The sequence below is a fragment of the Salmo salar genome, chromosome 18, assembly GCF_965601325.2.
Source record: "Salmo salar chromosome 18, fSalSal1, whole genome shotgun sequence".
Classification (NCBI taxonomy): Eukaryota; Metazoa; Chordata; class Actinopteri; order Salmoniformes; family Salmonidae; genus Salmo; species Salmo salar.
Genome location: NC_138308.1, coordinates 54,318,769 through 54,334,739, shown reverse-complemented (window position 1 = coordinate 54,334,739; position 15,971 = coordinate 54,318,769). Strand labels below are relative to the sequence as shown.

The 15,971-nt window shown below is 46.7% G+C and overlaps 1 protein-coding gene across 2 annotated transcripts; it reads left to right on the top strand.

Moving 5' to 3' along the window:
* Positions 1-1,908: 1,908 nt before the first annotated feature.
* On the top strand, positions 1,909-6,830 carry LOC106591007 (nuclear receptor-binding factor 2). Of its 2 annotated transcripts, XM_014182180.3 has the most exons (4): positions 1,917-2,283; positions 3,784-3,868; positions 5,164-5,204; positions 6,037-6,830. In XM_014182180.3, the coding sequence occupies exons 1-4, from the start codon at positions 2,254-2,256 to the stop codon at positions 6,643-6,645; spliced, it is 765 nt and encodes a 254-aa protein (XP_014037655.1). In that variant the 5' UTR covers positions 1,917-2,253; the 3' UTR covers positions 6,646-6,830. The 2 variants fall into 2 exon arrangements, with proteins under 2 accessions (XP_014037656.1, XP_014037655.1); XM_014182181.3 differs by lacking the exon at positions 5,164-5,204 and having other exon boundaries at positions 1,909-2,283.
* The last annotated feature ends 9,141 nt before the right edge of the window (positions 6,831-15,971 follow it).

The window sequence follows — 15,971 nt, the reverse complement described above, 5'->3', positions numbered from 1 at the left end:
CATGGTCCTCCCTACTGCCTCTGATCTGGAGGACTCACTAAACAGAGAACATCCCTGGTCATCCCTACTGCCTCTGATCTGGAGGACTCACTAAACAGAGAACATCCCTGGTCATCCCTACTGCCTCTGATCTGGAGGACTCACTAAACAGAGAACATCCCTGGTCATCCCTACTGCCTCTGATCTGGAGGACTCACTAAACAGAGAACATCCCTGGTCATCCCTACTGCCTCTGATCTGGCGAACTCACTAAACAGAGAACATCTCTGGTCATCCCTACTGCCTCTGATCTGGAGGACTCACTAAACAGAGAACATCCCTGGTCATCCCTACTGCCTCTGATCTGGAGGACTCGCTAAACAGAGAACATCCCTGGTCATCCCTACTGCCTCTGATCTGGAGGACTCGCTAAACAGAGAACATCCCTGGTCATCCCTACTGCCTCTGATCTGGAGGACTCGCTAAACAGAGAACATCCCTGGTCATCCCTACTGCCTCTGATCTAGAGGACTCACTAAACAGATGCTCTGTTTGTAAGAACAAATTCTTACTTACAATGACTGCCTTGGTGGTGCCGTCTGGTTTGCTTAATATAAAGAATTTTAAATTATTTATACTTTTACTTTTGATACTTAAGTATAATTTAGCAGTTTACATTTACTTTGATATTTAAGTATATTTCAAACCAAATACTTTTACTCAAGTAGTATTTTACTGTGTGACTTCCACTTTTACTTGAATCATTTTCTATTAAGGTATCTTTACTTTAACTCAAATATGACAATTGGGTATTTTTTCCACGGCTGGTAGTTCTGTATTCTTCACATTAGCAACTATTAGAGGCAAATATTTTTTTTAAAGTTACCTTGTCTGAGAGAGATTTGTGCGGTTATTAAAACGTCATACCAGGGTGAGCCTACACCAAACACAGACCTTATCAAAACGTCACGTCGGGGTGAGCCTACACCAAACACAGACCTTATCAAAACGTCATACCAGGGTAAGCCTACACCAAACACAGACCTTATCAAAACATCACGCCGTGGGTGAGCCTACACCAAACACAGACCTTATCAAAACGTCACGTCGGGGTGAGCCTACACCAAACACAGACTTTATCAAAACATCATGCCGTGGTGAGCCTACACCAAACACCTTATATGATGTCGTTCTAAAATCCCCAATGCAAAAATGAAGGGTGGAAAAACGATTGGAACCAATTTCTGGTGTTACCAACAGGTTTTGGGGGTATTATGACTCATAATGTGGTACTCAATAATGGCACAGATACAATGATGAGCCCTCCATATATGTCTATGGCCTGTTGTTCACACGTATATCTGCCCTCTTATTGGCTAGAATGGTCCCACCTGATCTTGTCTCCTACCGCCTGCCTTCCATCTTTGAGGACATGGATTTCCATTGTTAGAGCGGTCACTCAAATCTCTTGTCAATATAATAGACACTCTTTGCTTTAGTACAGCAGGCAACATGTTGTTGATAAATCGCAGCTTCCCCTCTAGTGGTGAGATGATTGTAAGTCAAAGATTTTTTATAACTAACCCAAGATAGACCAGAGACTTTCGTTTCCAATGGGAGCAAATTAATCATAGTGGAACAAACAATTCGCCCTTTGCCCTCCTAAATAACCCAACTTTTTTGAAACTTTGGGTAAAGTCTGCAAAACGCAAAAACCATATTTGGTAGTGAGTGGGAAAAGTCAACCGGATTCTTCATATTTATACATCCGGTGAAATATCTGTCTCATTGTTCCATCTATGTTGTCACCGTCAAAAACGGAAATTACGAAATGACGTCGAGAATACAGCAACGTCATCACGTTTTTTGTCCTTGTTTAGCGGTTGAGTCTAGAATGGATACGGCTTTTGTCAAATTTTTTTACTTTTTCGTAGTAGGTTTAGAATAATTTATTACGCAGTTTAGGATAATAAACGCAGCAGTTTAGGATAATTAGGTTAAGGCTAGGAAAAGAGGTAGGTTTTGCTACAATGCAAAAAAATGTCAATATACTTACTAATATACGACAATTTGACAAAACGCTGTATCCCATCTAGGCATGACCTTGTTTAGCTAGCTAGCTATCTAGCTAGTTGTCCTGTATTTTTTAACCGTTTTCTAATTTTAGCAGCCCGGTTTAACCAGAATATTTGGTCTCGGGAATAAAACAGTAACACCGATGACCGACTGTGAGGGACTACAAGACGTTTCATGTAGTTTTTACTCTTGAAGAATATGGAGGTAGTGGACAGTCCTCTTAACCTCGTAAGTTTTCTGTTGCAATATCTAGTAGGCTAACAGGCTAGCTAGCTAACTACATCCCTAGCCAGCCAACGTTAGCCCCTTCATGTTATCTCTGTGGTCTCCTAGATTGTTCTCATGTCCAAGGCAAAGTTTTGTTTTGTTTTTGTTAGCTAGACAGATATGTTGTGGTTATTGGCTGTATATTAAGTTAGCTAACTGGCAAACGATAGTCAATTTAGCTAGCTAAGATTGTAGCTAGTCAACTAACTAGGTAACGGTAGCTAACTAAATAAGCTTCCCCCATACATGATACATAACCTAGCTAAAGCTTTATTCTGGAGTAGGTCAAATCATGTATCTATTTAGCTAACGTTGTGTATATGTAACAGTGTAGGTTCCGTCCCTCTCTTCGCCTCAACCCGGGCTCGAACCAGGGACCCTTGCACACATCAACAACTGACACCCCACGAAGCATCGTTACCCATCGCGCCACAAAAGCCGCGGCCCTTGCAACGCAAGGGGAAACCCTACTTCAAGTCTCAGAGCGAGTGACGTCACCGATTGAAACGCTATTAGCGCGCACCACCGCTAACTAACTAGCCATTTCACATCGGTTACATATATATATATATGTGTATATATATATATGTGTGTGTGTGTATGTATATATGTGTATGTGTGTGTATGTATGCATGTATGTATGTGTGTGTGTGTGTGTAACATGCAGTAAGCAGCTAGCTAACTAAAGAATTAAACATATTGTAATGATCCGGCTGGGTCATAAAAGGAAAAGAGACGGACTCTAGGTGTACAGGTCAGAACACAGGTTTATTCCTAAACTGGGCTATTGTTCAGGCCACAGCCCACGCCGCTAAATGCCGAACGTACACAATTATATCATGCCGGGCTCCGAACAGAAAAAGAAAGAAGATGAGACAGTAATCCCTATTTATGCATTTCCAAATCCCGCGGGATTACCCATCATACCCCCCAACCTTTCCCTCTGTCCTGACATATTTAAACCCTGCTAGTAGCCATGAGAACCATAACACACCCACAAACACAGAACACAATACCGGGTCGTTACAATATTGTGAAAGAGGAACCAGACGAGAAAAGCTTAAAGCCAAAGATAGGTCTTCTCCCTGCTTTAACTTTTATTAGCTAGTTAGACTCATAGCTAAGAATATAATAATCAATCCTTTAAATGACAGACAGCACTTTACCAACATCAACGTGACGCTCTTTTGTTTCATTTTGACATGAAGTGAACATTTTCATGCACATTTTCTTGCACACCTATGTTCCAATTGTGCAGACATGAAATTAGGACTGATGGGACTTCTCAGATAGGAGACCCTTCTGATAGCCTTTCTTGCCAGCACTTCTATGGTGTAGAAGTACTTTACCGTTTTATCTGGCAGGGCAGGATTTGTGTGCATTTTGTATGTAAAATAATAAGGCTAATATGAGATCTGTCAAAAGCATAAATCATTCATCTCCCTCCACATCTCCTCTCAGGCCCATCAGCAGTCCAGGAAGGCAGACCGTTTGTTGGCAGCTGGTAAATATGAAGAAGCTATTTCCTGCCATGGGAAAGCTGCAGGTCTGTTATCAGTCTACTGAACTTGTTTTCTTTCACCGTTCTGTGAATAATGATACATCTTAGAGATTAACCACATTCTGTATTTCCTGTTTTTGGTTTTTTTTTTTTCCATGATGTAAATTGGACATTGAGTTACATTTGACTATTAATTACTGCCTTCTGCGTCGCGGCGCTGCGGAGTAGCCTTCTGGGGAGTAGCCTTCTGGGGAGTAGCCTTCTGGGGAGTAGCCTTCATCGGCGCTGCGGAGTAGCCTTCATCGGCGCTGCGGAGTAGCCTTCATCGGCGCTGCGGAGTAGCCTTCTGCGGCGCTGCGGAGTAGCCTTCTGCGGCGTAGCCTTCTGGGGAGTGGCCTTCTGCGGAGTAGCCTTCTGCGGTGCTGGGGAGTAGCCTTCTGCGTCACGGCGGAGTGGCCTTCTGGGGAGTGGCCTTCTGGGGAGTTGCCTTCTGGGGAGTAGCCTTCTGGGGAGTAGCCTTCTGCGGCGCGGCGGAGTCACGTTCAGGAGGGTTTAGGAGCGTTGTGGAGGGTTGAGTGTTCTCTCTATGTGTGCCAGTTCAGTCTCCAGGGACATCAGGGCAAAATAAACACGCCCTAGGAGAATCTGATGTGATACAAAAGTTATATCAGTTAACAACCCCAATGTCTGACAGACTGTATACGGGGCCGGCGTCTGACAGGCTGTGCGTACGGGGCCGGCGTCTGACAGGCTGTGCGCACGGGGCCGGCGTCTGACAGGCTGTGCGTCATGGGGCCGGCGTCTGACAGGCTGTGCGTCACGGGGCCGGCGTCTGACAGGCTGTGCGTCACGGGGCCGGCGTCTGACAGGCTGTGCGTCACGGGGCCGGCGTCTGACAGGCTGTGCGTCACGGGGCCGGCGTCTGACAGGCTGTGCGTCACGGGGCCGGCGTCTGACAGGCTGTGCGTCACGGGGCCGGCGTCTGACAGGCTGTGCGTCACGGGGCCGGCGTCTGACAGGCTGTGCGCCACGGGGCCGGCGTCTGACAGGCTGTGCGTACGGGGGCCGGCGTCTGACAGACTGTGTGTCACGGCGCCGACGTCTGACAGACTAAAGACTACACAGAGATGACGTAACAGATAGTGAGAACACTATGAGAAGTGTTGTCTGCTCTGTTTGCAACACTAATAAAGAAGCTAAAAGTAGAAGCTAAGCTGGGTGATCTGAATGTCATTCTTCCCAGGAAGACTGTGGGCTGTTTATAATGCAGTCATTACTCTGTTATGCTCAAGATAGAGATACTAGGCTGATATTAAACAGGTCATCTGTGTGTGTTGCAGAGCTGCTGAGGGAAGCCATGAAGTTAACGGAGTGTGAACAGGTGAGACTGGGTTCAGTAGGGTGTTGTGGTGTATTGTGGGAGAGATGGAGGGAGGGAATGTCAGTCATGTCCTCCTGGGCTGCTGTTGGTCAGTATTGACCAAACGTCCGTCAGTATTGACCAATATTTAGTTCTGTCTTTGGTTATTTGAATAAAGGATACCATGAAACAGTCGTGTTGAGTCATGTAGTCGTAGTGAGGTGTTGAGTCATGTAGTCGTAGTGAGGTGTTGAGTCATGTTGTAGTCGTAGTGAGGTGTTGAGTCATGTTGTAGTCGTAGTGAGATGTTGAGTCATGTTGTAGTGAGATGTTGAGTCATGTCGTAGTGAGGTGTCGAGTCATGTTGTAGTCGTAGTGAGGTGTCGAGTCATGTCGTAGTGAGGTGTTGTAGTCATGTTAGTCGTAGTGAGGTGTCGGAGTCATGTTGTAGTCGTAGTGAGGTGTCGGAGTCATGTTGTAGTCGTAGTGAGGTGTCGAGTCATGTTGTAGTCGTAGTGAGGTGTCGAGTCGTGGTGAGGTGTCGAGTCATGTTGTCGTCGTGAGGTGTCGAGTCATGTAGTCGTCGTGAGGTGTCGAGTCATGTTGTAGTCGTGGTGAGGTGTCGAGTCATGTCGTGGTGAGGTGTCGAGTCATGTCGTGGTGAGGTGTCGAGTCATGTTGTAGTCGTGGTGAGGTGTCGAGTCATGTCGTGGTGAGGTGTCGAGTCATGTCGTGGTGAGGTGTCGAGTCATGTCGTGGTGAGGTGTCGAGTCATGTCGTGGTGAGGTGTCGAGTGATGTCGTGGTGAGGTGTTGAGTCATGTCGTAGTGAGGCCTGTCTGTCTCTCCTCCAGGCTGGTTTGTCCATGGCGCTCCAGAGGGACAGTCACGTGAAGCAGCAGCGTCTTATTGAGGAGAAGTGGAAGAGAACTAGACAGGAGGGCAAGCCCATGGTCCTCCAGAGCCACCCCTCTACCGACCAGCCCCACGGCCTCGTGACCGACGAGCCCCCGCGTCACCCAGAGAGGGAGTACGACACCTGGCTGTACCTCCTAAAGAACAAGGGTTCCCCTCCTCCCCCCACGCCGTGCCCCGGCAGCAAGGCCCACAAGGATGACAAGACACGTCTGGAAGAGCAGCAGACCACTATCGTTAACCTGCGGCGCCACATAGATCATCTGCTGGGAGAGAACGAGAAACTGTCCCGGGACAACCAGCGCCTGCGAGGGGAGAACGTCCGTCTGAAGAGGGACGCAGCGGACACAGACTTACTGGAGAAATCAGAGCTGTGGGTTCTGCCCCAGTCAGAGGAGAGGAAGAACAAGGATATCTCCATACCTAACCTGCCACCTCTGGAGATGCCCACCCAGGTTATCTCTCTGGACGACCTGCCTGCCCTGGAGCTCCCAGAGGACATCCAGCACGAGCTGCAGGCGTTGCTGGACAGAGACGACAAGCTGTGATGAGACAGGTGGACAGACAAGAGACCCCAGCCAGTCCAGTCCAGTACTAACTAACTAAAGGAAGCCTCTCTACAGAGAGACTGTCCAGACTAGACTGGAAGAAAGCTGGCAAATGTCAATAAAAGTGTTTGTTTGGTTGGTGGCCTCAGCCACTAGATAGCAAACACAAATGGTCACAGTGACAAGTTGGTAAATGTCATTTCTCGTTCTGTCTGTCTCCTCAGTGTCTCTACTACTGGGTACTACATCTCATTCACACACACACACACACACACACACACACACACACACACACACACACACACACACACACACACACACACACACACACACACACACACACACACACACACACACACACACACACACACCCAAACTCTTTGCATAAATTGTGCCTTTGAAAATGTCTGAAATGAAGTGAAAAGGGAGTGACTGTCTTCATTGATAACAGGCCTCTATATCTGGAGGCCCTGACTGGTTGACCCTCTGATACCCACCAGGGATGAGGTACTGACCCTCTGATACCCACCAGGGACATTAAACTGACCCTCTGATACCCACCAGGGACGACATACTGACCCTCTGATACCCACCAGGGACGACGTACTGACCCTCTGATACCCACCAGGGACGACGTACTGACCCTCTGATACCCACCAGGGACGACGTACTGACCCTCTGATACCCACCAGGGATGACGTACTGACCCTCTGATACCCACCAGGGATGACGTACTGACCCTCTGATACCCACCAGGGATGACGTACTGACCCTCTGATACCCACCAGGGATGACCCTCTGATACCCACCAGGGATGACCCTCTGATACCCACCAGGGATGACCCTCTGATACCCACCAGGGACGACCCTCTGATACATTTACATTTTACATTTAAGTCATTTAGCAGACGCTCTTATCCAGAGCGACTTACAAATTGGTGCATACACCTTATGATATCCAGTGGATACCCACCAGGGATGACCCTCTGATACCCACCAGGGATGACCCTCTGATACCCACCAGGGACTTTATACTGATCCTCTAATACCCACCAGGGATGACATACTGACCCTCTGATACCCTCCAGGGATGACCCTCTGATACCCACCAGGGATGACGTACTGACCCTCTGATACCCACCAGGGATGACGTACTGACCCTCTGATACCCACCAGGGATGAGCCTCTGATACTGACCCTCTGATACCCACCAGGGATGAGCCTCTGATACTGACCCTCTGATACCCACCAGGGACGACCCTCTGACACCCACCAGGGACGACCCTCTGACACCCACCAGGGACGACCCTCTGACACCCACCAGGGACGACCCTCTGACACCCACCAGGGACGACATACTGACCCTCTGATACCCACCAGGGATGACCCTCAGATACCCACCAGGGATGACCCTCAGATACCCACCAGGGATGACGTACTGACCCTCTGATACCCACCAGGGACGACCCTCTGATACCCACCATGGATGACATACTGACCCTCTGATACCCACCAGGGATGACGTACTGACCCACCAGGGGGCAGACAGCCGCTGCAGTGGAGCCTCTATGGAGCCTGACCTACATCCATAGTGTGTGAGTGTTGTTGTCTTGTGCCCCACCAGCTGTCTGTCAGATATCCAGTGGAGACGTCTGCGTGGGGAGAGTAAGTAAGGTTGCAAAACTCCAGGAACTTTACAGAAAATCTGGTTGGACGCTTCCGGATTATTCTGCTTATTCCCGGGAAACTTCCTACCAGGATTTCTGGGTAATTTATTGAAGGTTCCCGGAATTCTGCAGCCCTCGTAGAGAATAGTATCACTGAGTGAACCTGTAGTTTAAATCCTGACCTTTCCTTCATCATTTTTACCAACAACATGTGAAGGACCTTGACTTTAGATTTTAATGGTGAATGGTGTGTTTGTCCATAAGCCCTTCAATGCAACGTTTTTTTTTGTTTCTTTTGGCATTTTAAATGTTTCTTAATAAATGAAAACAAGTGTAGAACCTCGTAACTTTTAATTTGCCTAAACGGAGCAGGACAAACTGCTTGAGGGGGGTCCGTTTAAAAAAAAAATGTCTGTTCTTGTCGAGATCATAGACACACGTCTGTATACGTCATTGGTCTAGAGATCTGGGTAGAGGTGTATCCGTTTGGATAATAGAGATACCAAACTCAGCAATAACAGCGGTCTGTATTCTCTGCTTCACTGGGCTCTGGCTATGCAGACAACTCCTTCGCCTGGTCCCAGATGTGTTTGGCAAGACGAAGAGTTCACATGATGGCACGAACGGATCTGAGACCAGGCCACATTCTCCTCTGGCTGTCTGTAACAGGATGAAAGTCCCTCCAGCAGTATGAATTGTTTCTCTTCGTAGTGTCTCCAATTCAGGACATGGAGCTCTGGGAGAGGACTGAAATCGTACTCTATTCCCCATGTTGGGCACTACTTTATACCAGGACCCATAGGACCTTTGCCACTCTGCATAGAGAAGCCGTCAACCTTTCTCCATCCGTCTCTAGACCAGTTTCCGAGAGGTTAGGTACCATACCATGTGGACTTACACTAGATACATCTCTAGTTTAATTTGTACTGTAATCACTAAGTTGTTGATTTGTGTAACAACAAACCATACAAATAACATTTTCAGGTAACTTTTTGTTTTGCTTGATTCTGTTCAAATATGCAGAATGGATAAGAATTCATTGTGTAGCAGTGTGAATCCAGGTGTGTAATACAGGGCATTCGTAAAGTATTCACACCCTTCGACTTTTTCCACATTTTGTTACGTTACATCCTTATTCTAAAATGTATTCAATCTTTTTTCCCCCCTCAATCTACAGACAATACCCCATTATGACAAAGTAAATGTTTTATTTTAGAAAATGTATAAAAAATAAACTGAAATATTCAGACCCTTTACTCAGTACTCTGTTGAAGCACCTTTAGCAGCGATTACAGCCTGGAGTCTTCTTGGGTATGACGCTACAAACTTGGCACACCTGTATTTGGGGAGTTTCTCCCTGCAGATCGGATGGGGGAGCGTCACTATACAGCTATTTTCAGGTCTCTCCAGAGCTGTTCGATCAGGTTCAAGTCCGGGCTCTGGCTGGGCCACTCAAGGACATTGAGAGACGTGACCCGAAGCCACTCCTGCGTTGTCCTGGCTGTGTGCTTAGGGTCGTTGTCCTGTTGAAAGGTGAACCTTCGCCCCCAGTCTGAGGTCCTGAGCACTCTGGAGCAGGTTTCCATCAAGGATCTCTCTGTACTTTGCTCCTTTCATCTTTCCCTCGATCCTGACTAGTCTCCCAGTCCCAGCCGCTGAAAAACATCTCCACAGTATAATGCTGCCACCACTGTGCTTCACCGTAGGGATTGTTCCAGATTTCCTCCAGACGTGACGCTTGGTATTCAGGCCAGAGAATCTTGCTTCTCATGGTCTGAGAGTCCTTTTGGCAAACTCCAAGTGGCTTGTCTTGTGCCTTTTACTGAGGAGTGGCTTCTGTCTGGCCACTCTACCATAAAGGCCTGATTGGTGGAGTGCTGCAGAGATGGTTGTCCTTCTGGAAGGTTCTCCCATCTCTACAGAGGAACTCTGAAGCTCTGTCAGAGTGACCATCAGGTTCTTGGTAACCTCCCTGACCAAGGGCCTTCTCCCCCGATTGCTCAGTTTGGCCGGGCGGTCAGCTCTAGGAAGAGTCTTGGCGGTTCCAAACTTCTTCCATTTAAGAATGATGGAGGCCACTGTGTTCTTGGGGACCTTCAATGCTGCCGAAATGTTTTGGTGCCCTTCCCCAGATCTGTGCCTCGATACAATCCTGTCTCTGAGTTCTATTGACAATTCCTTTGACCTCATGGCTAGGTTTTTGCTCAGACATGCACTGTCAACTGTGGGACCTTATATAGACAGGTGTGTGCCTTTCCAAATCATGTCCAATCAATTGAATTTACCACAGGTGGACTCCAAGTTGTAGAAACATCTCAAGGATGATCAATGGAAACAGGATGGACCTGAGCTCAATTTAGAGTCTCAATTACTTATGTAAATACGGTATTGTTTTATTTTTAATACATTTGCAAAAATGTCTAAACCTGTTTTTCACTTTGTCATGATGGGGTATTGAGGGGGGAAAAACCAATTAAATTTAATCCATTTTTAGAATAAGGCTTTAACGTAACAAAATGTGGGAAAAGGAAAGGGGTCTGAATACTTCCAGAATCTTCTATTCAATAGACACACGAACCAGAAGTAATGTACTCGTGCCAGACGCTCCTGATATCATTATATATTGTACGACTATATATAAAACGACAGCTTTGATGTGATGCAGCTTAGTTAGTCAGGAGATTATTATTAAGAGGGAACCAAATCGACCATGTTGTTTTTTTTGTATAACTTAATGTAATTATATCGGTTTACAATAGTAAATCAGGGTGCATCAGAAGGATTTTTGTATTTGTGATGTAAATCTCCACCAGTGCTATCCAATCTCATGATGATCAACATTTTAACTTTGTTTTGGTGATGCATGAATGATGGTACTAGCCTGTATGTATATGATTGTTAAGATATTTAAAAAAATGACAGATGTGTGGAATTCTTTCATGCGGTGAGACTATGATATATATATATATATATATATATACACACATACATACATGGACACCTGCTCGTCCAACATTTCATAACAAAATCATGGATATGGAGTTGGTCCCCCCCTTTGCTGCTATAACAGCCTCCACTCTTCTGGGAAGGCTTTCCACTAGATGTGGGGACTTGCTTCCATTCAGCCACAAGAGCATTAGTGAAGTTGGGCGATTAGGCCTGGCTCACAGTCGGCATTCCAATTCATCCCAAAGGTGTTTGATGGGGTTGAGGTCAGGGCTCTGTGCAGGCCAGTCAAGTTCTTCCACACCGATCTCGACAAACCATTTCTGTATGGACCTCGCTGTGGGCATTGTCATGCTGAAACAGGAAAGGGCTTTCCCCAAAACTGTTGCCACAAAGTTGGAAGTATAGAATCGTCTAGAATGTCATTGTATGCTGTAGCGTTAAGATTTCACTTCACTGGAACTAAAATGGGCCTAGCCCCACCTCCTCCACCAAGTTTGACTGTTGGTGCTCTGCATCGGGGCAGGTAACGTTCTCCTGGCATCCTCCAAACCCAGATTCATCCGTCGGACTGACAGATGGTGAAGCGTGATTAATCCCTCCAGAGAACGCGTTTCCACTGCTCCAGAGTCCAATGGCGGCAAGCTTTTACACCACTCCAGCCGACGCTTGGCATTGAGCATGGTGATCTTAGGCATGTGTGCCGCTGCTCTGCCATGGAAACCCATTTCATGAAGGTGACGTTGCTTCCAGAGGCTGTTTGGAACTCGGTAGTGAGTGTTAAACGAGGACAGACTATTTTTTTACGCGCTTTAGCTCTGTGAGCTTGTGTGGCCTACCATTTCACGGCTAAGCTTTTGTTGCTCCTTGACGTTTCAACTTCGCACTTACAGTTGACCGGGGCAGCTCTAGCAGGACAGAAATTTGATGAACAGACTTGTTGGAAAGGTGGTATCCTATGACGGTGCCACGTTGAAAGTCACTGAGCTCTTCAGTACGGGCCATTCTACTAGACTAATGTTTGACTATGGAGATTGCATGGCTATGTGCTTGATTTTTATGCAACGGTTGTGGCTGAAATAGCTTTTGTATCTATAGTGTACCAAGAAAACAAGATCCAGACTCCATAGGAGAATCTTAATTGCATTTCAAACCACATTGGACGAGAAGGTCTTAGGGGGAGGAACAAAGGAAATGTAATTGAGATCCTCCCAAGTAGAGAGAGGACTCACCTGTATCTGTCTGTCTCGGTGTATATTACGGACTAGATTCAGTAGAGCTAACTGTCTAATAGTGACATCTAGTGGTAGTAAAAAGGTATTACACCTTGAAGAGAGGTGGGGGGGGACTCCCTCTAGTGTTGAGTACAACATTACATGTCAAATAACTCCCATTCAATGTTGTTATTGAAATACACCTCCAAATCATGGAATGGACTTCAATGGAAATTAATAGTGGAAATTATTGATGAACGTGGCACACGTTGCCGGAGAAGGGAGATTAATAGATAGCAAAAACTATATGAGAGACTAAGGTGCCTCTGAACTCTCACCCATAACTAACCCCGCTTGACTGCTTTCCCTGTCCGGAACTTGGAAGAATTAAGCATTTTTCAAACACCTGAAACAGCTTTTTCCTGCAAGGGGGCGCAAAACCAGACAGGAAGATCACGTCAGTGACTCAACCCACTCAAGTGACGCACCCCTCCTAGGGACGGCATGGAAGAGCACCACTAAGCCAGTGACTCAGCCCCTGTAATAGGGTTAGAGGCAGAGAATCCCAGTGGAGAGAGGGGAACCGGCCAGGCAGAGACAGCAAGGGCGGTTTGTTGCTCCAGAGCCTTTCCATTCACCTTCACACTCCTGGGCCAGACTACATAGGCAGACCATTCCATAAAAATGGAGCTCTATAGGAGAAAGCCCTGCCTCCAGCTGTTTGCTTAGAAATTCTAGGGACAATAAGGAGGCCTGCGTCTTGTGACCGTAGCGTACGTGTAGGTATGTACGGCCGGACCAAATCGGAAAGATAGGTAGGAGCAAGCCCATGTAATGCTTTGTAGGTTAGCAGTAAAACCTTGAAATCAGCCCTAGCCTTAACAGGAAGCCAGTGTAGGGAGGCTAGCACTGGAGTAATATGATAAATTTTTTTTGGTTCTAGTCAGGATTCTAGCAGCCGTATTTAGCACTAACTGAAGTTTATTTAGTGTTTATCCGGGTAGCCGGAAAGTAGAGCATTGCAGTAGTCTAATCTAGAAGTGACACAGATTAACTTTTCTGCATCATTTTTGGACAGAAAGGTTTAGATTTTTGCAATGTTACGAAGATGGAAAAAAGCTGTCCTTGAAATATTCTTGATACGTTCGTCAAAAAGAGAGATCAGGGTCCAGAGTAACACCGATGTCCTTCACAGTTTTATTTGAGACGACTGTTTAATCATCAAGATTAATTGTCAGATCCAACAGAAGATCTCTTTGTTTCTTGGGACCTAGAACTAGCATCTCTGTTTTGTCCGAGTTTAAAAGTAAAATATTTGCCGCCATCCACTTCCTTATGTCTGAAACACAGGCTTCCAGGGAGGGAAATTTGAGGCTTCACCCTGATTCATTGAAATGTACAGCTGTGCGTCCGTCCGCATAGCAGTGAAAGTTGACATCGGTGATGTCATTCGGAAACACAAGAGGTAGAGTATATAATGAAAACAATAGTGGTCCTAAAACCTTGAGGATGACCCGCCTGCCAGACGGGAGCATGGAGGACAATCCATGTCTCGGGGTGGTTGGAGTCTTGGGCAATTTTTCAGGCCTTTCTCAGACACTGCCTGGTATGTACGTCCTGGATGGCTGGTAGCTCGCCCACAGTTATGCGCTGGGTCATCTGCACCACCCTCTGTAGGTGCATTTGCCTTACCAGACGGATGCTCTCAATGGTGCAGCTGTAGAAGTTCCTGAGGATCCGAGTAGCAAAATCGTTTTAGCCTCCTGAGCGAGAAGAAGTGTTGCAGAAGAGGACTGGCCACCCCTCGTAGCCTGGTTCCTCTCTACCCGGCACAGCCAGAAGAGGACTGGCCACCCCTCAGAGCCTGGTTCCTCTCTACCCGGCACAGCCAGAAGAGGACTGGCCACCCCTCATAGCCTGGTTTCTTCCTAGGTTCTGGCCTTTCTAGGGAGTTTTCCCTAGCCACCTCCTCATAGCCTGGTTCCTCTCTAGGTTTCTTCCTAGGTTCTGGCCTTTCTAGGAGAGCTTTTCCTAGCCACCGTGCTTCTACACCTACATTGCTTGCTGTTTGGGGGTTTTAGGCCGGGTTTCTGTACAGCACTTTGAGATATCAGCTGATGTAAGAAGAAGGGCTTTATAAATACATTTGATTTGAAGTGCCTTCTTTGCGACTGTCTAGTGTGAGGACCATGCCAAGTCCTCAGGGATGTTGGCACCGAGGAAATTGAAGCTCTTGACCATCCACGTCGATGTGGATGGGGGGGGGGGTTCACCCCCCTGGTCTTGCTGCCGTTGAGGGAGAGGTTGTTCACGAAATGTCATGAAAACTGGGCAAAGGGGAAGTGAAGACTTTCAATGGGCCAATGTACATGGAAACACTGCATAAAGAACACCATAGCATGCATTAAGACAGTGGTTCCTAAACTTTCTATAGTCCCGTTACCCCTTCAAACATTCAACCTCCAGCTGTACCCCCTCTAGCACCAGGGTCAGCGTACCCCTTCAAACATTCAACCTCCAGCTGTACCCCGTCTAGCACCAGGGTCAACGTACCCCTTTAAACATTCAACCTCCAGCTGCGTACCCCCTCTAGCACCAGGGTCAGCGCACCCCTTCAAACATTCAACCTCCAGCTGTACCTCCTCTAGCACCAGGGTCAGCGCACTCTCAAATGTTGTTTTTGTTGCCGTCATTGTAAGCCTGCCACACACACACTATACGATACATTTATTAAACATAAGAATGAGTGTGAGTTTTTGTCACCACCCGGCTGGTGGGAAGTGAAGAAGAGCTCTTATCGGACCAGAGCACAAATAATAATATAATAATAATCAATAATTTGGCTCTTTATTTAACCATCTTACATATAAATCCTTATTTGTTCATCAAAAATGGTGAATAACTCACCACAGGTAAATGTGAAGGGTGTGCTTGAAAGGATGCACATAACTCGGCAATGTTGGGTTGTATTAGAAAGTCTGTCTTAAATCATTTTCCACACTCAGTCTGTGCCTGTATTTTGTTTTCATGCTAGTGAGGGCCGAGAATCCACTCTCACATAGGTACGTGGTTGCAAAGGGCATCAGTGTCTTAACAGCGCGATTTGCCAAGGCAGCATACTCTGAGCGCAGCCCTATCAAGAAATCTGGCAGTGGCTTCTGATTAAATAAACATTTCACAGAACCGCTTGTTGCAATTTCGATGACGCTCTCTTGTTCAGATATCGGTAAGTGGACTGGAGGCAGGGCATGAAAGGGATAACGAATCCAGTTGTTTGTGTCGTCCGTTTTGGGAAAGTACCTGCGTAATTGAGCACCCAACTCACTCAGGTGCTTCACTATATCACATTTGACATTGTCCGTAAGCTTGAGTTAATTTGCACACAAAAAATCATATAATGATGGAAAGACCTGTGTGTTGTCCTTGCTAATGCAGACAGAGAAGAGCTCCAACTTCTTAATCATTGCCTCAATTTTGTCCCGCACATTGAATATAGTAG